This window comes from Stomoxys calcitrans, chromosome 3 (genome assembly GCF_963082655.1).
Source record: "Stomoxys calcitrans chromosome 3, idStoCalc2.1, whole genome shotgun sequence".
Lineage (NCBI taxonomy): Eukaryota > Metazoa > Arthropoda > Insecta > Diptera > Muscidae > Stomoxys > Stomoxys calcitrans.
In genome coordinates this window covers 162608584-162632618 of record NC_081554.1, presented here as the reverse complement: position 1 = coordinate 162632618, position 24035 = coordinate 162608584, and the positions used below count along the sequence as shown (strand labels likewise).

Sequence of the window (24035 nt, the reverse complement as noted above, 5' to 3'; positions counted from 1 at the left end):
TCGCTTATACGGGAAACCTCTCTGGCTTTATAAAAATCTTAAGAGGTCTCGCGAAGCGTTTCTTAATATCAATCCAATAACTTAAAATGCTTATATCTCCATAAAAAACGAATAACGGGCGAACTTTCCGCAAAATAATGGAAAATCCATATATTTTCTAGTTGTAGCTTTGCCTTTACTTAAACTGCCTAGTTTTTGGTCTTCTTACACTTTTATACATCGCAAAACGATTAATAATTTCATTCTGATAACTTAAAATGTTTATATCTCCTAAAAAAAGTGCTTCACTGGCTATGCACTTAAATGCTAACCGCCAGAATCTCTAGAACTGATGTCAAGTTCAAATGTCCTTCACTTCTTTTTTTAATTGTAATCTTTTATCGGGGTATTTAAAAAAAAAAAATCCTAAATTTTTTTGTTTTTTTTAGAACGAATACACTGACTGGGAGAAAGCCATTCGCAGTCCTTTGAGTTCGCGAGATGCCACGTTGCAATTTTTAAGCGATGGTCACACTGCCTCTTCTCTGATTAAATTGGGTTACATGCATAGCCTAAGAGGTGGCAAAGGATATTTTCTACACTTCAAACATCGCACAGTGGAAGAGGAATATCCTCAGGTATTGAAATATCAAGAACTACTCCGAATTAGTTTCCATGTATTATACTAAAAACCATTTTTACAGCGTACCGGCTCAGTGCGAGGCGAAGATGTGCCATTTTGGTTAGGCCTACCAACATCACCATTATTTCCACATAATTATACAACTCAGGAGAGACAAATAAGTCGCTTAATGTTAAGATATTTGGCTAATTTTGCCAAAACTGGGTAAGTTTTTTTTAGTATTGCGCAGTGGATCAAATTCTTATTTCATGTTTTTAACATCTTTGATTTTCAGCAATCCCAACCAGCCCTCATTATCATCTCCCATACCGCAGTCATCAACATCCTCAATGATTGGTCTACCCTTGGGGTTACTATCTGCCAAAACCAATGAAGATCACAACAAATACAAACGATCGCCATTGTACAAAACATCTGTAAATGATACATTATTGTCTTCGTCATCATCCACATCCTCGCTACCATCCCCATCTCCATTATCTTCTTCGTCATCATCATCAAGTAGTAGCAATGGTCCAATTAATTCTTCAACGCTCCATACCATAGAAGATGTGGCAACTGCCGCCGCTAGGGAGGCACTACATTTGGCTGTGCTCTACAATCAACGCCGTACCAAGCGAACTTATTTCAGACGTCACTCTCGCAGCAATAGCGATGATCAAAATAATATCAATGGTTCTTCCGGGAGCAGTGAGGTGGGTAATTTCCTAGGCCCCAGTGGTAAATATGATGGTGATGAAATGCCTTTCTGGGATGCCTATGATGTTGTGAATCAATTGTACATGGAATTGGGTAAGTAGAGAAACTCTTTAACAGTTTCATATAGATCTTAAACGTACCTTGTCTTCAGGTAATAAGGCCGAAATTCAAAGTCATTATCGTGGCCATAAACTGTCCATGTGGTTGAATTTAATACCCCAACTGCACCGTCATGCCAATATGAATGATCAGTCCATGAGACATCATCAATTCCAAGATGATCTGAACAATATGAATCTCTATGAAGGTTTGCTTACAGAGCTCAACAAAATTTTGATTATCTAATAAAATTCTCAAACTTGCAGGCATAGTTCGAGCTCAAATACAAACCAAACCGGCAGATGATGATGAAAATTTGCTACTGCCCAGGGGAAGACAAACACCAACTCCACCACCCTCAAATTCACAGGAGACCAATACCACACAAAAGCCGAGTACAGCTACAACAGGTTAGTTTATTATTCCCCTTGATTCCTCACAATTTTGTTCAATTCCTTTCTCTCACCCTTAGAATGTGGAGTGGATGGAGCCATGTTTGTTGCCGAAATGACCACAGCACCTCCCACTGACAATCGTTCCTTTACCGAGAATCGAGAAAAAGAAATGGCCACTGCCTCAACCGGTCTTATAGGTAATCTAGAAGTTTTAAGACGTTTGAGTGGTAAACAATTTCAAAGTTATACTACTGCTTTGGTAGCCACAGTGGCCGTGGGATGTTTCCTGCTCATCCTTAATATTCTCATCTTTGCTGGCATCTATCATCAGCGTGAGAAACGGGCCAGAGATGCCAAAACCAAGGAGGAGCTGCAGGATAATGATAACAGCAAAAATTCCAGCATTCTGAAACTCAATGCCTTGGGCAGTGAGACTGGATCCTATAACGGCAGTGGAGCCGGCGTCAGTGGTAAAACCACTGTGGTCTTTGGTGAATACAGCTGTTACGATGAGAAATCTGTGCAGACAAAGGATGAGAAACTAATGGTAGACTTGACACCCTCTCAAATTGGTATGGATACAAATTGGGCTGCTGCCTGCTCTACCAGTACTTTGGATTTGCTAAAAACCAAACATCACCTGCCCTTGGAAGCCACATATCCCATGACCTCGAACATTGTACCCATAACCACAGAACAGCCTAATGAGCATCTAATGGTGGTGAATACCATGGAAATGGCCACCTATAATCCATTACCCGCCATGGTAAGTGGTAATGCGGGGCTAATACTGGATCCCTCAATTGCTGTTTCCGCCAGCCTACAAAGTAAACGTGGCTCATTTGTAGGCTCCTCGGGTCAATTGAATCAATATGACTTTGCCTCGGTACAATCATCTGATCAAATGTCCTTCAAGGACATAGAAAATGCCGTCAAGGTATCCATGACTCGAGATGATGATATAACGCAAGATGATGATATACCCGAACCTCCACCACCACCAAAATCATTTCAAAATATGCAACAGCTTCAACATCAGCAACAACAACAGCAGCAGCAGCAGCTTCAACATCAGCAACAACAACAACAGCAGCAGCAGCATCCGCAACTACAACAGCCTACAACATCAACGAGTAGTGTGGGGGTTGGCACAGGTGGTGGCATCTTGCGACAAGCGGGAACCTCGTCTGCCACCCAGACTGGTGGGGGCAAGAAACGTGTACATATACAAGAAATTTCTGTCTAGTTATAAGTATTCCCTGGTACTTCAACACTCCCTCGGATGTAAAAGAATTGATTATTTCAATTGTTTTTTTCATTCATCGATGATTTTCTCTTTGCGCTTTACGTAGTACTTCAACTTTTAAACTCTTCATTCATAACTCGAAAAGTAGTTCAACTTGTTGGAAGATTTTGATAACCACAAATATTTACGGACTTATTCACAGATCTACATTAAGTTTCGTGAATGAGGTTGTTAAACTTTAGGATGGGATACATCTTTTTGCTTTTTAGGGTATGCAAGCTATATAATCAGCTTGGAGAATCTTTTTCTGCTTGGTTGTTAATGTAGTAGCCGAATTCTCATGTGGAGAAGGCGTTCCTCGTCTAGCTCCCGTAGGTGAGCAATCTCGTTTCTGTCAAAAGAATTGATCGCCGCTGGAACTTGGTGGCCATTGGTTATTTAAAGCTGCCAATTCGCCTTCTCATATCTAGCAGCGCGACTGCCGTTGCAGCTACTACGTATGGAGCATTCCACTATCCGCAACCTGTGGAAGCGCCCCCCTGGTCGCAGCTAAGCTTCTTGTGACAGTGATGAAAACCAGAGAGATCGGAATTCAAAGTTGTGTATTTAAGCAAGGGCCGGTGTCATCCGGTCTCTCACTGAGACTCTTCTCACTCGATATCGCTGATTGATCGCGATTGCAATCGCAGCTACTACGTGTAAGAAGCTTTCCACTTTTCGCAACCTGTGGACGCACACGGTAGCTCTCAGATGATCTTCTCGTAATGACGATGAATACCACACATATCGCAGATCAGACATCCAACCCGTGTGGTGCTTATAGTAATCCCGTGCCGGGAACTCATAGTTGGATCCTTATGGGGCACCCCCGACATACGTTCCCTAGATACTGCCCGCAGTTGCCCTTTGCATGGTATTTATCTCACCACAAAATTAAACTTAAAATGCTTATTTCCCCTTTTTGTGCCAAATGTAACCAGTTTTAAAATTTTAACTTAAAATGCATGTAGTTCCAGTTAAACACAAAACAATGCCAATCTTAAGCATATCCTTTATTAAAAAAAATCGGTTGAATACTCTAAACATATTTGACAACTATGATAAATTGTCATAAAAATTGTTTTTCAAGATTGAACTTAAAATGCATGTAACTCTTAGAGTGAATCTTGTGTTCACAATGCTGAAACTTAAAATGCTTGCACCCCTTATGGTAGTACAATGCCCTGGAGCAAATCTTTACATTGGGGTAGTGATCCTAATCCATTCGGTACTTTCATCGTTTCGGAACTGTGCTTTCTATAGAAGCCATACTGTTGATCACTAGGGATACCATTTCGTCGCCTCCTACCGGTTTAAAATCCATCTTATGTCCCTGGCGATAGACAAATCACCTTGGTTTTACTCCGGCATTATAACATCATTATACAAAGGTGGACCCCTATGTGGCACTCGCGCCATACGTTTCCACATTTCTGCTAGCAGATGCATTTTGCGTGTAGCAGTCACTATCTTTACAGCATCGCCGCAATACCTATTTCTCGACTCTTGTGGTTGTGCTTCTCTTGTCTGCTGCCATTTTTCTTCATCATCTTGTACTGTCTGATCAGAGGGTGAACCTGGAGGCGTCTGAAAATTGCAAATTGCCAAAATCTCGTATCCCAGAGTGATTGGAGAAGGAACGGCTCTACCTAATATTCGATCTTTGCTTCCATTACGACGTTCGCTGTCATCATGACCATTGCTTGCATGTTCCTGATTGTAAAATAGCACTGTTACTCGTCGATGTTGCCCAGCAGGCTCATCTGATATTTAACAATAACTGCATCAGTTGAACCATTATTTCTGTAGCCCCATTTTATTTTACGGTGGTTATCCCTTTACTAATGCTGGCTGCATTTGTTAATTACTTTGCCATGTAAAAACTTCTCTCCAAAGGGGTGTCGCACTGCGGCAGGCCGTTCGGACCCGAGTCCTTTTATCATTGAGCTTAAAATTAAATTGGACAGCAATCATTGATATGAAAATGAAGTTTTGCCCTGTTCCTTAGTGGAATGTTCATGGGCAATTTTGCATTTTACGGAAACCTCAGGTTTAGACACTGTTTCATTAGATGAGGCAAAAAGGGTGCCCCGGTAGCCGAGTTGATAGCGTGCTTGGAATACCAGTGCAGGGGTCGTGGGTTCGATTTCCGCCGGAAGCCTTAATCTGTCGCTACTGTGGTATCACTTAAAATTGTCTAAGTGAGTCTGTAAAGGACTGACACTCTTATCTAACCTCACCTAGATGAGGCAATCGTTTTTCTTTGAAGACCAGGTTTTTTAATCTAACTCATTTAAGTTCTATGACAGCTAATAGTCGAACTGACAGGCTATTTTAAAATGTTTACCCTCCTTTAGAAATATTTGTGGTTGCCAGATCTCCCCCATAGTTTTCTCAGAATTTTTAAAAGCATTTTTTATTTTAATCTCTTTTACAAATTTTAAATTCATTCCCAAAACTCATACGTCAAACTTAATACTCTCAAAATCAAAATTTAAATGTATAAATGTTGTTAATTTTATTTTTTTTTAACAAAAAACATATTTACACATATACTATTTGTTACTTCATAGTCTTTTGTTAAAGGTAACTAAAATAAATATATAAATAAATAACAAACAAAAATTAATAATAAACAAAAGACTTAAAACTAAAGTATAAATTAAAAAAAAAAACAATAAAATTAAGCATGTATTAAAATCAAAATATATATTTGTTAAATGTAAGTTATAATTAAATTATTTATATATCTACAATTGTTTATATATATTTTAATTTATTTTTCGTCTATACATTAAAACTAACTTTAAATGTTTTTAAAACAACTTATAGTTTATATTGTGTTAAACATAAAACTAAAAAAAAAAACAAAAATCAAAAGTTATCTACACATAAAGGAGGATTTAGTGTGAGATATTAGAAATAAATCGTTCAGATTTTTTGGGAAACTTCAATCATATAAAAGAATATAGCAGATTTTTTCTGTTTATATAATGGTTTCCGTTAAAATGTGAATGATTATTGTCATGTGTAAACACCCCTTAAATCTGAGTGAAAATCTAAAACTTTTTAACCACGTTTTACACTGCTCTTTAAATCCGGATTTAGTGGCTCGATCATCTGTTTTTCCTTTATAAAAACAGCTGACGAGAGCCCTAAATCCGGATTTAATGAGCAGTCTAAACGGGGTTTATGGGAGGTCCGAGTTTTTTGAAAGACCAACTACCAGAATCTAGGTTCTACGCTGTTTAACTTAAAATGCATGTACCTCCTCAGGATGTACTTATATTAATGGTACCATGGTATTACCTATTGGCAAAATATTACCAATTCCAAGTGTTTTATTTAAAGTTGGCAACTTTGTCCATTTTTAAAACAGCTTATTAGGGTACTGGCAACATTTCCACTTCAGGGGCGTTTACACCACAAAAGTAAGTCTTCCTTTTAATCACACTTTCATTGATTCATTATTTTTGCAAAATAAATCAATACCACGTCTATGAATTGAAAATTTAATTGTAAAACAAAATCTCCATAACTACTATATGGTTCAATGTTGTACCTTTTGTTAAACTAATTTAAGACAAATAAATAATCTTAAAAATATAATAAAATAAATAAATGAAATAATTAAAATCTTTAAGAAAATAATGTAATTTTAATTTTACATATTGATAATTTTCAGTAAAATTAAGTATGTATGTATAATCATATATTTATATTAATATATATTTAAACACAACTATAGATATTATATAAATAATTAATTAAATGCCATCATTCATATGTGTGAATGTATGTATGACACTTGATATGTATGTAAATGTCATTAATTACTAAGTAAATATTGAAGGTAAAAAAAAAAACAAAAAAAAAACAACACCCTAAATCAAAACTTAAAACTATATGGTCATCTAAATGAAATTCAAAGGATTAACAGTGAAACACAAAATTGGATATAGTTCAATAAAATATTAAAATTCCTTAAAATCAAGTTGTTTGTTTACTACCGCAAAAGGTAAATAAAAAGAAAAACATAATGAAATGTAAGTAAGTAATAATTGCTTACAAACAATCAGCAGATGACTCAGCAGTGGGAAAACTGCAGTTTATAGGGCGCATTCCCGCTTTTTTTTCATTTTATGCAACCCCCTAATAAGTTACAGGATTCGTGTTCCTGGGGTCAACCCACATCTACACTCCAAATTTCAGCGAAATCGGTGGTGCACCCTTTAAAGTGGAATTTTGGCGAAAATCCCCCTGCTACGATCAAGGATTAGGTTGAATGGGTCGCCCACCAAAGGTGAGTTTACTCGGAGGTCAGTTTGGCCCATTGTAGTACCCTAGAGAAAGAAAGGAAAATGTGAGCCCTAGTACAAGAGGTTATACACGAATAAAAAGAAAAAGAGAGGAAGAGTGGAGAAACCCCAGCGGGGGGTGAATAACCGCCCTTCGCTACGCAACCTACCGGAGCGTGTGTTACTCCCTTCGGAACCATCCTGTTACCTCAACAAACCTCTGGAGAGTTACGTTCGCAAGTTCACCCAGATCACACAGAAACGGCTCCCCAGAAAGGAGGGCCTACGTCTCCGCAGACCCGGACAAGAACAAAACATGTGCTCAATAGTCTCCTCCTCATCCTCATCGAGGCAACTCCTACAGAAGTCATTGTGCGGTATTCCCATGCGCGCCTCCTTGCGGCCTATGGCACAGTGTCCGGTTATGACCCCTGTTAAAGTACTCATCGACCCCTTATCGAACGCCAGCAATTCCCTCGTCCTCCTTCGGTCGATGAACGGCCATATCGCCTACGCAGTCCGATAACCATCTACCGTGTACCACCTTGCCACCGACGCCGCCCTGGCCATCCCCTCTACTGTGTTCAGTAGCTCGACAAATGGCACGTAGGCAAGACCGATGACTGGTCCGCCCGGCGCAGACGAACCCCTCCTGTCGCACTCAGCGTCACATCGTGGGCCCGAAGCCTATCCAGGGATTCCAAACAGTCCGCCACGCACCATCCTCGACCCCAAAGCTTTGAGCGCCGCCACACTGTCGACATAAATTCTGAGTTTCTAGGGCGGTAGGCCCCTTGCCAGAATTTCTCTTGCGGCTACTGCAATGGCACAGACCTTTGCCTGACCTTTTGCAGTCTCAGAGACATACTGATATTGAGCACATCAGAGTAGACCCCCAATCCAGTCCCTGACTTCATCTTGGAGCCATCTTTGTAGATCGAGGTCTCATCCTCCTCAAGTACACCCTCTACCCTCCGTATCCATAACACCCAGAATAGAACTGTGGCCGCAACCATCCTCTTTCAGCATGCCGAGCTCTCTCAGGCTAAGCGCGACCCTGACGGCGCAGTTCCGAATATAGGCCCTAATGAGCTACATATCCAGCATCGCCTTCAGGCCTGCCTGCGGTGCGGATCCCAGCGCCCCTGTGATCCCGACACAGGCCTGTCTCTGGACTTTACCGAACTCCTTCGCACGCGTCCTCTTCCCTACGGCGTCCCACCATACCAGTGCTCCAAAGGCCATTACTGGTCTCACGATAGCCGTATACGTCCAATAAATTGTTTTGGGAGTCACCCCCCTCTTCCTAGCGAACATCCTCCTGCAGGAGTAAAATGCGCACAGTGCCTTACGACTTCTTTACTCAGTGTTTCTTTTCCAGGACAGTTTCGAATCGAGGATTATGCCTAGGTACTTCGCCCCCTTCGACAGCCGCAGATTGACCCCGTCCAAGGACGGGAGTCTGGATTTCGGTATCATATATCTACGCGTAAAGAGCACCAGCTCGGTCTCCCTGGGTTGGTCCTCAACGCATTTCTGGTTGCCCATCGCGACAAACTCCTCAGTGACCCTTCCAAGATCTTGCTGATCGTTGTCAGAAACTTGCCTCGGACCAACCGAACGACGTCGTCCGCATAAGCGATAATCCTCGTGCCGTCCCCACCGAGATCCATCAAGATTTCAATAATCACGAGGTTCCACATTATCGGTGAGAACACCTCTTCTTGGGGCGTTCCTCTGATCACCCGCCTTCTGCCCCCACATAATCCCCGAGGTTTGCATTAATAATCCTGCCATAAAGCATTTTATTTGTCCATTAGGAGATTATTGAAAGCCCCCGCCAAAGTGTAATCCTTGTGTCGGATAGACGTCTCGACATCCTGTACCACGTGGAGGGTCGTCTCCACCGACCTACAGTTGAGGTATGCGTGTTGGGCCCCACTGATGTTCTGTCACATCATGCCATGCAACTTATCCAGTATGACTATACTCCCGTTGTGAAGTGAGGCCAGAGCAAGATCGGAAATGAACCCACTCTATGCACCGGTAACACCTCACCGACACCGACCGATGATGGAGGCGGTTCTGGTAAACCGAACAGAACCAGAGTCCGGGGTTCTTTTCAATCCCGCCGCGGGACAGAAGCGTGCGGAGAAGGCACTCCGGAATATGACGAAAAAAAGGCGAACACGTACACTGAGGCGGCAGCCCTTGGCGATGAGGGTTCCATCGGGTCAATCCAGTGCGTACAACCGGCTGCCATGGGTTCGTACAACCGGCTGCCTGCATTTATGTGTAAGTCGAAGCCGCAGAGAGTGAAACAGCATTGTTTAACCTCCCTAGCACGGGATAACTATGAGCTCCAAACGGGCTGAAACTTTGAGTTCCCATCTGTGTGGTGTTCATCATTACCACAAGGGCTGCGAATAGTGAAATGCTTCATACGGAGTAACTGTTATTGCAGTCGCAGACAATCAGCGGTATCGAGTGGACGGTCTCAGTGGGGGGACAGGAGGCACCAGCTCTTGCTTAAATACTGAGTGCCTATGATGCTCTTTATGACTAGGCGAGGTATTGCCTCCTTTAAACAATCAATGGCCATCATGACCTCATGACGATCGGTCCAATGGACCGCAACGAGCTTGTTCACCTATAGAAGCTGGACGAAGATCGCTACCTCCACATGCAAATGTGGCTTCAACAGCAACAACCAATTTTCTTTCTCACTTCATCCAGACGGCGTCGAGATCCTGGCATGGGATGACTATGACCACCACACGGGTTGGAACTCTCACCGATTTGTGTGGTGTTCATCGTCACTACAAGCTCAGCTGAGAGCTACCGGGTTGAGGATATTGGGATGCTCCGTATACGGAGTAGCTGCAACTGCAGTCGCGGACAATCAGCGGCATTGAGCGGAGAGTCTCAGTGAGAGGCACCGGCTCTTGCTTAAATACTGAATGCATATGATGCTCGATATGACAAGGTGAGTTATTATTCGAAAGACATCTGCCTCAGCCTTGTAGATCTTGTCGCTTAATTCACTGCGAAAAATTTCAAGATATCAATCACCAAATTTTTAGCCACATTGTTCAATGCAAGGCCAACAGAATTGGTGCGGAAGCTAAATGTGTCGATGGACGTTATATATTTAACGTTGACAAATCTCTTTAGCATTAATTTTTGTACATATGTTTTGCCTAGAAAAATGTATTAGACTAAATAAAAAACATAGTGCATTTGAAATTTGTAAGATACGTTTAAAACAATTGCATAGCAAAAATCTAACACTTAGAAAAAGCAATTTTAAAAGAAACACTAACATCCTAAGGGGGCTTACCCCAACATAAGCATCAGTCATCCGAATAAACGGATTCATGTTTAACAACAATATGATCAAAAGAAATTTGTGTTTCACTAGCTGTCCTTTGCTTGGATTTTTGAGGTGTAACATCGTCTTCACTTTTCACCTTTTCCCTTTTGATTTTCTTAGGTGTTAGTAGATGTGCTGTTTCCTCGCAACTATCCGTGGTAACAGAGGCTGGTAGGGATGTAGAACTTTTTCTTTTCTTAGTTGATTTTTTGCTCGGTGTAGGTGTTTCGTTAAGGTGTGAAGAAATATCATCTTTGGTCTTTTTAGAGGCCTTTTTAGATTTTTTCTTAGTGGAGGTAATAGCATCACATTCTTGTAGTTGAGGTTCTTCAGTTTTAATAATTGACAATAGCTCATCAAGTTCTTGTATGCCCTCTACTTTCTCCTCTATGCCCGAATCATCATTGTCTTTGTTAAAGATTTTCTTCTGCAAGTATAAAGCCTTAGAAATTTGTATAAAAACAAGCCCTTTATCATACTTACACCCTTATGAGGTATGGTTTCTCCCTGGGCCGTCAGCAGTTCTCCATCGATATAGGGGAATACATTTTGCAAATTATAATTGTTTATTCTAAATTTTACTTCTTGTTCAATTTGTATTTCATCCTTATCAACTTTATGGCCTACTCGGAGATTGGCATTAAAAACCCTATACAGCACGACTCCCACATGATGGGCACCTATGTGCTTGACTACTCCGGTAAGCACTGCTCCTTCCTCGGGCTTGAAAACATAGGCATCTGCATTGATGTTGACATGTATGCGAGGATCATCGGCCCGCATGGCTCCCAATTCGCCCAACACCTTAACCTTTTTCACATCCAACACTATGCCATCCAATTGCACATCGTAGGAACCAACTTTGCTGCGTACAATGTGGGCCATTAGGACATGTTTGAAATCGGCCAAACTAAAGGGCCCCATGGACAAGTGGAAGTTAGTGTTGACTTTACGCACACATGAACCCTCAGTCTGTGCGTATTCGTTCAACTCTTTGATGGTGTATTTTACATATTCTTGCAGTCTTTTGGCCATTGGAGCGCAGGAAACTACTCTGGCATTAAAATAAAATGATTAAAATAAATTTATAATTTATTTTGTGCTGAAACCAAACAAAACGTGCTACGAATGAGTAAATAAAGCAAACAGGCCGATTAAATGTCAAAACTGCGGCTGAACAAATGGATTTACCATGTGGCAACACAAACGAGCAGCGGTTAGTGGAACGTAACGCAATCACTAAATATATGAAGCATGCATTTTTTGCGGCTTTTGACTATCATATCAAAGAACATATCTTTTTGTGGAATTTTATGACTACAATCATTTTGATATGTTTGGATTTTGTAATTTTTTTGGACGGTTTTGATTTCTCTGATATGTTTACAACATTGAGTGCTATGTCGTACGTTTCCGTACGTCGTGGGTTGCCACGTCGTACAGAAATGAACGACACAAAAAAGTCTATATAAAATAAAGATGTAAGGGCCACTATCAGGATTCACTAATAGAAGGTTAGGTCACTTGCAAAACACAAAGTGAACATCATTAAGGATGTCAAATCTGCCGATTGAAAATGTCATCAAATACGAGAAATCGTAAACAAAAAAAGAATGTAAAGAGAGATCAAGTTGAAACCTAAATGCCAAGTACTGTCAAAAAAATCCAAATCTGGACCGATCTGGGCCAAATTGCAATTTGAAAAGGATGTCGAAGGGCCTAACACAACTCACTGTCTCAAATTTCAGCAAAATCGGATAATAAATGTGGTTTTTATGGGCCTAAGACTCTAAATCGGCGGATCGGTCTACAGCTGCCATATGTCCAAATCTGGACCGATCTGGGCCATATTGAAGTAGGACGTCGAAGACACTAACACAACTTACTGTTCGAAATTTCAGCAAAATCGGATAATAAATGTGACTTTTATGGGTCTAAGACCCTAAATTGAGAGATCTGTCTATATGGCAGCTATATCCAAATCAGGACCGATCTGGGCCAAATTGAAGAAGTATATCGAAGCGCCAAACACAACTCACTGTCTCAAATTTCAGCAAAATCGGGTAATAAATGTGGCTTTTATGGGCCTAAGACCCTAAATCGGCGGATCGGTTTTTATGGGGCTACATCAAGATATATTCCTATATAACTCATCTTCGAACTTAACCTGATTAAGGGCAAGAAAATAATCGGTGGAAATTTTCAATTCAATATCTCTATTTTTAAAGACTAGCGTGATTTCAACAGACAGACGGACCTGGCCAGATCGTCGAAGATTTTTACGCTGATCAAGAATATATATACCATATAGGGTCGGAAATGAATATTTCGATGTTTTGCAAACGGAATGACAAAAAAATGTCGTAGATTTTTACGCTGATCAAGAATATATATACCATATAGGGTCGGAAATGAATATTTCGATGTTTTGCAAACGGAATGACAAAATGAATATACCCCCATCCTTCGGTGTTGGGTATAAAAAGTTGGAAAAAAATAGGCAAAAATGTAGTACTCTGCTTATAGTGAGGAAAATATATCCATTATGGATACCATTTCCGGCATCAGTTTTGTTTGTTTTATTATTAAAAAATTTTATTATTTAATTTAAAAAAAGGAAACATATGATTAACGTCAAGTCTCGCTTGTGCTTGTGAAACTACAATTTCAGCGACTATTCCGAAACCAGAATAGAATACCAACCTATCTCAATCCCATGACAGCCGGTTGCACATACCGGATTGACCCGATAGAGTTCTTCATCGGCTGCCTCAGTGTACAATACACTGCTACAACAACAACAACCAACCTATCTAATTATTATGAGTTTAAAACTTGAATCAGACAGCACCCACTATTATGTGAGAAGTTTGCCCCCTATTCTTTAATGGAATGTTCGTGGGAAAAATTTGGACTAGTGCTTCAGGTGGAAATCGAACCCTCGACCGCTGCGAGCACTCTACCAACTCAACTACCGGGACTAATACCCATCGCTGAAAATATTTTCTGAAGTTTCCTGGATTTGAACCCACGCATTCAGCATCAGATGCGTATATGCTAAGCTCTCCCAAATTACAGTAGAGAACATAAAAATCTGTTAACATATTTTTGGGTAATTCATTAAATTTACAGAGGCAACACTGCTTACTTACCCAAGTTTTCTCTGAGTGTAAATCCCTAATCCCCATTTGACATATCTCTTGACATTCTTAATCAGCGAATGATAGAAAGAGATAATCCAATGACAAAAAAACATGGACAACACATAAACGAACGGCAAGAAAACAATTCCCTATCAATATTACCAATAAAATTAAAAAAAAATAAATATTTCAACCCAACTTGAAAGCCCACAAACATGGTTTCCCAGACGAGGAAACGCTTACTGATACTTTTTGGGGTGGCTGCAATACTTTTCCTATTAGTACGATATTTCCTTTTTACTGGGCCTTTCGAAGCTGTAAGTACCATTCCTGTGCAACAATTACAACGATCATATGAAAAAGCCACGTATGTTCGCATTAAAGCCCTTCGTTGTGCAGCTAGTAATTGAAACCCCTCTAATTTTCTTTCTAGGATACACAAGCCTATAGGCGGGCGCCAGGAGCACCCGTTTTAGTAACTGTCTTCTATGAGGCATTGTGCCCCGACAGCAAACATTTCATTACCAAACAACTTGTGCCGAGCTACAGAGATGCCTCACCGCTTATGGACATCATTATGGTACCGTATGGCAAAGCCTCGACAATGACAAATCCTGATGGCACATATCGTTTCGATTGTCAGCATGGCCAAGTTGAATGTGAGGCAAATACATATCATGCTTGTACCATAGAAGCAGTACAAGATCCCAGGGCACGTCTTGATATGATAGCATGCATGATAAGAGATAACCGTTTGCCTAAGGAAGCATTACATAAGGTTGGTATTGGGAGTGGTCGCTCATTTGTGTGTCATTGAAGCAAAATAATGCAATAGAAGTTACCGGTACATACACAAAGTTAAGAAATTATATCTAATTTTAAAGCAATCGCTTGCCGTTAGATGTCTTAAAAGAGACAATGAGACATTCCACATAAAAGAAGTTGAAGGGAAATATAGCCGGCAGATTTTTAACATGGGTTTCCTACGACGCAGGCCAGTTTGAGTTTGAATTCTTAGAAAACAAAACCAAAAACTGATCTTGATAAATGCACAAAGAGGGTAAAGCTAGGTTTTGGTTAGACTCTAAATGATGCTTGAATCGAAAGATGGTTCACTGAATAGGTAACGGGTATACGGCACGGGTCTGCACCACACACGCTGTAACTTTGGGGTGCGATCTGTGTGGTGTTCTTTGCTGTGACGAGAAGCTTAGCTGCAAGCTACCGGCCGCGTCCACAGGTTGCGGATATTGGAATGTTCCATACGGAGTAGCTGCAACGGCAATCGAGCGGAGAGTCACAGTGATAGGTCGAAAGGCACAAGCTCTTGCCCGAATACTGAGTACCTATGTGGCCTAATCTAAACTTGAAGAGATCTACCGCTTTGCTGTTACTGGCTGGAACAGATGTCTCAGTCATTGTATCCGTCATGACAGGGCACTTTCTAATCGGAAAACATGCTGAAAGACTGAAGGTTGCCAGCGACGACTTTTGCAGAAGTTGTGAGGACATCGAAGAAGAATAGATTATAGAACACCTTCTGTGTGTGTGTCCCGCACTAGCAGTCAGAAGGTGTTCCAGATTACGTTCTCATTTCTTTGAGAACCTGTCTAATTTAGCCGATGTGAACATTCGCAAGTTATTGGGCTTTTCAAAGCGATCTGGATCTTTTCACGGTAGGGACTAGAAGGCATCTTCCTCCTTTGTTCCTGTGGTGTCACAATGGATGGATAGTAACTGCCAAGGTGCGAAGGAATAATACAGGCTTCAGGAAGGGTTAGCGTGTTTTAGGTTCGATGTGGGTCGGTTGGACTGTCACTATATACGTGAGTAATCAGGTGTTGAGTCCGAATCGTCTGCCGCAGTGCGACACATCTCTGTGGAGAAGTTTTTACATGGCTGTCATACCAAATGGTACAGTACCTCACAAATGGTCCAGGGGATAACCACAGCTAAAAATTTTTCTGATGTTATCACCAGGATTCGAACCCAGGGTTTTAAAAATCATAGGTGGACATGGTAACCTCTGCGCTACGGTGGATTCCTGACATAAGATATTGGGTGAACACATTTTCCGTGCCTGGATTCCCTCCAGGCACTTCTCATTCTTGAATTCTATAAAAGCCTGTTTAGACCATACTCTCAGCGGTGAGAGTTTCTCCCTGCCGCCTGCTTTCCTAAATCTTCCCCTGATTTTTGTCTTGTGCGTTCGTTTTTCCTTTTCTGCCCTTTTTGGTCGCTTGCACGTTACTGGGATGTATCCTTGTCTGAGATTCTCTACCTTCATTTTCTCTTCTTCCTTCTTCTAAGGCGAATGCAATTGAACTAAGGTCTATAAGTGAAGCGGCTAGTCTTCCAATCAAACCTAAGTTTGTTCTCGGTGGTGGTTTTTAACTGAGGATTCAGAGTCCGTCTCTGAGTTGAGCAAAATTTTCACAGCTGCACAGACACGATTTTCATTCCCGTTGTTGTGGTAATAACATTTTCATGTGGAGGTGGCGATCTTCGTCAAGCTCCTGTGGGTGAGCAAGCTTGTTTCGATCCAAAGGATCGATCGCCGCGGGAACAGAGTGACCCTTGGTTATTTAAAGGCGCCAATAACTCGCCCTGTTTTGAAATTCTCGCAGCCCCCTTTTTGTGACCATCTTTTATTCGTTGTCCTTCGGGTCTGGCCCTGAAAACTTAGCTTACATATCGCTAGAGGCATACTCACAGATTCCAGTTTTCCTGGAATTTGTAGGGTAGTTCCTAGTCTCGCAAGCTCTTTAGCTTTACAATTCCCTGAGATATCTCCGTGGCCCGGCACCCAGAAAAGGTGAATTTTGAACTGCTCAGCCATCTCGTTGAGAGATCTGCGACAGTCGAGGGCGGTTTTTGTGGTCAGAAATACATTTCCAGGGATTTAATGGCTGCCTGACTAACCTTTTCGATATGGCTAGTTCTAGATATTTAGAGTACCCCCCAAAGCCCACTTGGTCGTTTAGTTTGGAACCATCCGTATAGAAGTCTATGTAATTTCCATTACCAGGGATATCGTAGTTCCAATCGGTTCTAACAGAAATAGTGACACAGTACTTTTTATCAAAAAGCGGCTCAGGTAGGGTGTAATCCACACTGCCTGGAGCATCGGATATTGTATCAAGGATAACACAGTGTCCTTAGCCGCCACATGACCAAAGAGAAAGCTCCCTTAACTAAACGGCAGTGAACGCTGCAATTTGTCTAGCCACAATGTAAAGAGGCATTAGATGTAGCATTAAATTCAGTGCACCAGACGGTGTCGTCCTCAGTGCAGCTGTGATGCACAAGCAAGCCATTTTTTTGATCCCGTTAAGTATTGAGCAGTAGGTGGACTTTTGAAGCGCCGTCCATTAGACCAAAACACCATATAGCATTATAGGTCTGACAACTGCAGTATATACCCAATGCATGACACGCGGTCCAAACCCCCAACTTTTGCCAATGGCTCTCTTCCAGGTGTATAGGGCAAGAGTTGCTTTTTTGCCCTTTCCAAAATGTTGGATTTGAAGTTCAATTTCCTGTCCAACAAAAAACACCCAGGTATTTTTCGCTTTCTGTAAATGGAACATTCTCTCCCTTCCAAGGAGCAGGTGCCACTGTAGACAACTTGTGTCTCCTGCTGAAAAGAACTACTTATGTCTTCCACGGATTTATACCTATACCATTTTCGGTAGCCCACTTCGCAGTTGCACGTAGAGCTTCATAAAGTATATCTCTTAAAGTGCTGGGAAACTTTCCCCTAACCGCAAATGCCAAGTCATCAGCATACGCGACCACTTTTATATTGTTAATGGCTATGTTCCAAAGTAGAGCAGACAGTAAACCTCCTTGAGATGTTCCTCTGCTGACCCATCTTTATAGATCCACTGATCCTAAGTCTGCCGTAATGCATCTTTTGGACATAGGCTTGCCGAAGAAAAAGAGAGCAATGGGGCAAGAATATATTTCTAAAGTCAAGCAGGACTGAAGGCTCTTACCTTGGGCCATGTTACGTTGACGCTTGTTGAAATGTGCAATGAACATCTCAGGACCATTGACAGACAATTAGGGGTTGGCAGAGAATGAGTTTGCCGACTAGCAAGCCAGAGGTGGTTCACTGCTAGGCGTGGCTAATGCTACGAAATTAGTAAACCCATAATTGGACGGATTTTATTGTAGACTTTTTACGATGACTGCGCTATAACTGGAGGAACATCTCTGGACCATTGAAAAAGCCGTCAGACAATTAGGGGTTGGCAGAGAATGAGTTTGCCGATGAGCAAGCCACAGGTGGTTCACTGCTAGACGTGGCCAATGCTACGAAATTAGTAAACCCAGAATTGGGCGGATTTTATTGTAGACTTTTTGCGATGACTGCGCTATAACTGAAGGAACATCTCTGGACCATTGAAAAAGTCGTCAGACAATTAGGGGTTGGCAGAGAATGAGTTTGCCGATGAGCAAGCCAGAGGTGGTTCACTGCTAGGCGTGGCCAATGCTATGAAATTAGTAAACCCAGAATTGGGCGGATTTTATTGTAGACTTTTTACGATGACTGCGTAGCATTAGCCACGCCTAGCAGTGAACCACCTCTGGCTTGCTCATCGGCAAACTCCTTCTCTGTGAAGAGTGGCAAAGATTCTGTGACCCGGTTTCTCAAGAAGGAGGAGGCATAACTTATCCATTACAGGCTGGCCACTACAATTTCTGATCGCTGATATAGTGCAGTAAAAAGAAAGAAGCAGACTTCTGAAAAGTTTGTGGGGGCGAGGAGGAGATGCGGCATTGAATTAGGAGTAAATTCCATCATCATCATATCCCCTTTAAACACTTATTCCGCATTGTTTATCTTGTGCTGTTTAATACGTTGACAACTTTTGTCTCATCTTCTTTTCATACTTCGTTTTTTTCAGTTTTCAAATGTATTACTAAAAGGTCATAAGAAATTAAAAAAAAACTTGCCTATAACCCGTATTTATTAAAACTTTTTATAATTCCTCCTAGTCCATATTATAACATTTTTTCTTGTTTTCCAATTTCAGTGTGCCAAACAGCACAACATTGACAATGTTGATCTCATACAGAAATGCTTTGACAGCTCACATGGCAGCGAGCTATTAAAATTGAATGGCGATTTAACGCATGCTTTGCGTCCTTCGGTTACATTTATACCCACCATTACATTGGATGGATCTCAGGGAAAACAGGCTTTGATTCTAAAAAATCTGCTGGCAGAAATATGCAAGATAGCTGGTGATAATGATAAAGCTGAGGAGTTATGTCGCCAACATCTGTGAACCAATTTTATAGTTTTTATTTTATTAAGTTTAACAAAATCAAAACATCACTAAACTACTTCGTCACCAATTCCAAATGGTTGCCTGAGGCGTCTACGGCAGACAATGGGCAAAGAGGCTGGCTGTCAGTCATCCATGCATTTATTTACTAATCCGCTCATCACACACTTACCAATCTAAAGTCACCTTCAGTGCAGTACAAAATTTTAACTATAGTGTTTTTTTTCGCGAAAGCCTTTTCAAACCTTGTTTTTGAAAGAAATTTGAAAACTTCATCATGGTATGCCTTTTTTAATTGCCTGCTTTGGCTTTCTGTATTTAAGGTGACCCAACATCCAAAGATGATATATTTTTTTAGTCTAACAAATTTCTGGTCAAAGCAAAGTCTTATTTAGAAAACAAAAGAACAATTGCATCTATTCTTTGTATAGATTAAGATAAAGCGTATTCAAAAGAAAAAAAAAATCATGATATTATTTACAATCTGTATCGACAAGAAAGAATTCGCTATGGTTATGACAAAAAGTATTTAAGAAAATATTTTAAATGATTTTAAAATAAAGCCAAAATTGTAAAAAGAAATACCATAACTCTCAAGTTGAGTTTAGTTCAAATTTGATTTGAAAATAGAGCACATCTCAAGACAAAAGTAGAGATCGTATTCTTCGAGCTAATCATATGACTTTTGAACCAAAAATTCAATTTTTTTTTGTTTGATTTTTGTTGTTGTTGTTGTTGTAGCAGTGAGTTATACACTGAGACGGCAGCCCTTGCCGATGAAGAAGTCCATCGGGTCAATTCGGTACGAACAACCGGCTGCCATGGGATTGCTGTTTGATTTTTATTGAATACTAGCCGAACCGGGCCCGCTTCACTGCGCCTTCTTTAACTCTCTAATATCTGTTTAGGATGGGGACACTTCGCTCTGAATGTGACGCTGAACGCTTTCGAATCCTGGCGAGAACATCGGACAAAGCGTTGGTTATCCCCTCTTAATGCTGGCGACATTTGTATGGTACAATGCCATGCATGGTCGTTTAAAAAATGTTCCCCAAAGAGCTGTGGGACGCCGTTAGGACTCCGCTATAAAAAAAGACCCTTAACATTGAGTTTAAACTTGAATCGGAAAGCACTCATTGATGTGTGAAAAGTATGCCCCTGCTCGGTTCCTGGTGTTTTTAAAAAATAGGGTAATAGAGTGCTTTCTAGGGGAGGGATGGCACCTCAGACATTTCGACCCAAATATGGATATCAAATTCGTGCTGCACTTCCCAATCCCTTTAATTTGAGCCCCACATTGCCATAGTCGGTAAATATGAACCGTTTGGAGGGTGTTTTGGGGCTGGGGCGGCCACCGGCACTTTGCACTGAAAATAGATATCAAATTCTTTCTTTATTCCCAAATACCGTTGATTAGAGCTCCATATTGCCATAGTTGGAAATGAAGTTCAGTTAAGGCGATGCTTTAGGGCATACCCCAAAACACTTGGTTCCAAAACTGGATATCAAATTCGTTTTCTACTCTCAAATACCTTTCATTTGGGTCGTCCTATATTTTCATAATGGGACAATTAACCCATTTAACGTATCTTTAGGAGAAACCCAAATTTTAATGTCATTTCGTAATATACTCCCATTTGAGTCCCATATAGTCAGGGTCGGCTAATATGCCCATTTGGTGTATTTGGGGGTGGGACCTCATTTTTTATGCCATACTTGGACCTAATTTCTTATGCCATATTTGTAATCTACTGCCTATTATTTTTTTTGAGTCCCATATCGACATGAACTTCGAATATATCTGTTTAGAGGAATTTTGGGGTTGAAGGGCCCGCTGGTTACTTGGACCCAAACTTTAATACTATATTCGTTTGCTGGTCCCTAAAACCTTTCATTTGATACCCTTATTGTGCCCGTCGGACCACTTTCGGATATGGGTGGCGTTTTTGGGGAAAGGGGAGGGTCCGCCTCCATCCGATATCTAAAAATTATATAGCCTATGTTTCCTTCCAGACAAACCTACACAATATGCGAACATGTCAAGAAAATCGGTTCTGCCGTTTTTTAGTCGTTGTTTTTGTGGGATGGAGTGACCCCCTATACTTTGACATGAATTTGTTTGCCATATTCGTTATCTACTCCCACATACTTTTCAATTGATACCCATATTGTCCTTATCGATTCACTTTTGATTTTGGGTAGTGTTTTGGGCTAACGTTTGAGGGTCCGCCCCCTTCCGATATCAATAAATTCTAAAGCCTATTCCTACTTCCTAATCATATTCGTATCATACTCCCGAATACCTTTCATTTGAGTGCCATATTGTCATGGTCGTTATATTAACGTATTTTAAGGGGTTTTGGGGCTGGGGTGGCCCCCCAGGTACTTGGACCCAACTTTTATCATGAAATTCGTACTCTACTCTTGAATACCTTTCATTATACCCACCACAGAAGGATGGGGGTATATTCATTTTGTCATTCCGTCGAAATATCCATTTCCGACCCCATAAAGTATATATATTCTTGATCAGGGTAAAAATCTAAGACGATCTAGAGATGTCCGTCCGTCTGTCTGTTGAAATCACGCTACAGTCTTCAAAAATAGAGATATTGAGCTGAAACTTTGCACCGATTCTTTTTTTTGTCCATAAGCAGGTTAAGTTCGAAGATGGGCTATATCGGACTATATCTTGATATAGCCCCCATATAGACCGATCCCCCGATTTAGGGTCTTAGGCCCATAAAAGCCACATTTATTATCCGATGTCGCTGAAATTTGGGACAGTAAGTTGTGTTAGGCCCTTCGATACCCTTCGTCAATTTGGCTCAGATCGGTCCATATTTGCATATAGCTGCCATATAGATCGATCCTCCGATTTAGGGTCTTAGGCCCATAAAATGCACATTTATTATCCGATTTTGCTGAATTTGGGACAGTGAGTTCTGTTAGGCACTTCGACATCCTTCGTCAATTTGGCTCAGAATGGTCTAGATTTGGATATAGCTGCCATATAGATCGATCCTCCGATTTAGGGTCTTAGGCCCATAAAAGGCGCATTTATTGTCCGATGTCGCCGAAATTTGGGACAGTGAGTTAAGTTAAGCCTCTTGACATACTTCTGCATTATGGGACAGATCGGTCCAGATTTGGATATAGCTGCCATATAGACCGATCTCTCGGTTTTGGGGCCATAAAAAGCGCATTTATTGTCCGATGACGCCGCAATTTGGGACAGTGAGTTGTGTTAGGCCCTTCAACATTTTTCTGCAACTTGGCACAAATAGGTCCAGATTTGGATATAGCTGCCATATGGACCGATATCTCGATTTAATGTTTTAGGCCCATAAAAGTGGCATTTATTGTCCGATGTTGCCGAAATGTGGGATAGAGAGTTAAGTTAAGCCCCTCCACATATTTCTGCAATTTGGTCTAGTTTGAATCTCCTATTCTCCCGATCGGTCCACTTTTATTTTTGGGTGATACTTTTGAGAGGGTCAGCCCCCTCCCGATATCAAAAAATTATATAGCCTATGTTTCCTTCCAGGCCGACTTACACAAACTGTGAAAATTTCAAGGTAATCGGTTCAGCCGTTTTTGAGTCTTTACGAAACAAACACAAATTGAATTTTATATATAAGATTTGAAGCAATAACTATCGCCCTTTTCTTGTTTAGTCGCGTATTCAAGGAGATACAAGCATTTTTAAGTTAAAGACAAAAAAAGAATTGACCAATTTTTGTTGGTATTGCGAATGGTACAAACGACTGTGAACGTCTGGATTTACATAAATTGTGAATACATCAACAATTTTTTTAACGGTGGTCATACCACCACTTACGCTCGCGACATTGGTGAGACCAAATCATCAGCAACATCTACAAATACGCGTGAGGTGAGTAAGAAGCTGAATGTGATAGTCGATGTAGAAACGATTCCGACCATCAAGTGTTCCAAAATACTTGGTGTTACATTCAGTGTTGCCGTTTTGGGTTTTGTCTACCAAAATTGATAGGATTTACTTTCAATTTAAAGGGTTTGGTCGGATAGACAGCCCATTTTGATTTTGATAGATTTTCAGCGAATTTGCATTTTATATCCACCGCCATAGGATAGAGGGTATATAAAATTTAGTCGTTCTGTTTAAAATACATCAAAATATCCATATCTTGATCATTTTAAAATTCTAAGACCATTCACGCCCCAGCCTTCAAAAACTGAGATATTGAGCTAAAATTAGACACTGTGAGAGGTGGTTTAGATCGGATTGTATCTTAAGTTCTCAAATCTCTCATATAGATAGATCCCCTGACTTAAGGTCTGGGGCCCATAAAAATTGAATTTATTGCTCGATTTCTCTAAAATATGACACAGTGAGCTGTGTTTTGCTCTTTGACGACCTTGCATATAAGGTTTAGATTGACCATTTTTGGGTTTTTCCCCCACATGAATCGAACTCCCGGTTGAAAGTCTTTGTTACCCGATTTTGCTGAAATTTTGTACGGCGAGCTACGTTAAACCCCTTCATATCCTCCCCTAATACTTACTTACTTTGTTTTAATTGGCTATGGCAGAACATTTGTTCCACCAGCCGAACGTAGAATAAAATTGCAAGCACCTCGATCTTCTGCGCTCATTCTAAAATCTCTGACACCAAGTTTTGAGGTGTCTTCCATCACTTGATATTTCCATCAGCCTTTTGGTCTTCTCGGGTTGCGTGTACCACCGTGTTTGCTTTCAAAAGACTTCTTTGCTGGAGCTTCTTCATCCATTCTGACAACATGACCTAGCTAACGCAGCCGTTTTATTTTGATACGTGTAACT

General features: G+C 40.9%; 3 protein-coding genes across 4 annotated transcripts in view; 2 read left to right on the top strand and 1 right to left on the bottom strand.

Annotated features, from left to right (window-relative positions):
- Positions 1-3141, top strand: part of LOC106083533 (uncharacterized) — a 38265-nt gene extending 35124 nt beyond the window's left edge. Inside the window, exons 7-12 of the mRNA XM_013246620.2 lie at positions 429-617; positions 684-826; positions 897-1414; positions 1473-1628; positions 1687-1830; positions 1893-3141. Coding sequence (XP_013102074.2) covers positions 429-617; positions 684-826; positions 897-1414; positions 1473-1628; positions 1687-1830; positions 1893-3061 — 2319 coding nt within the window. The 3' untranslated portion in view covers positions 3062-3141. The remainder of the gene's footprint in view (positions 1-428; positions 618-683; positions 827-896; positions 1415-1472; positions 1629-1686; positions 1831-1892) is intronic.
- A 7478-nt stretch (positions 3142-10619) lies between these two features.
- Positions 10620-24035, bottom strand: part of LOC106083528 (DNA-directed RNA polymerase I subunit RPA43) — a 30539-nt gene continuing 17123 nt past the window's right edge. Inside the window, exons 2-3 of one of the 2 annotated variants that reach the window (XM_059364685.1) lie at positions 11255-11820; positions 10620-11198 (exon numbers count right to left, since the gene is read on the bottom strand). In XM_059364685.1, coding sequence (XP_059220668.1) covers positions 10752-11198; positions 11255-11806 — 999 coding nt within the window. In that variant the 5' untranslated portion in view covers positions 11807-11820 and the 3' untranslated portion in view covers positions 10620-10751. Of the gene's footprint in view, positions 11199-11254; positions 11928-24035 lie in introns of those variants that run through there. The other variant, XM_013246613.2, reaches the window with a different exon arrangement.
- Positions 14009-19801, top strand: LOC106083527 (GILT-like protein 2). The gene is made up of 3 exons (XM_013246612.2): positions 14009-14231; positions 14348-14692; positions 18957-19801. The coding sequence occupies exons 1-3, from the start codon at positions 14130-14132 to the stop codon at positions 19209-19211; spliced, it is 702 nt and encodes a 233-aa protein (XP_013102066.2). The 5' UTR covers positions 14009-14129; the 3' UTR covers positions 19212-19801.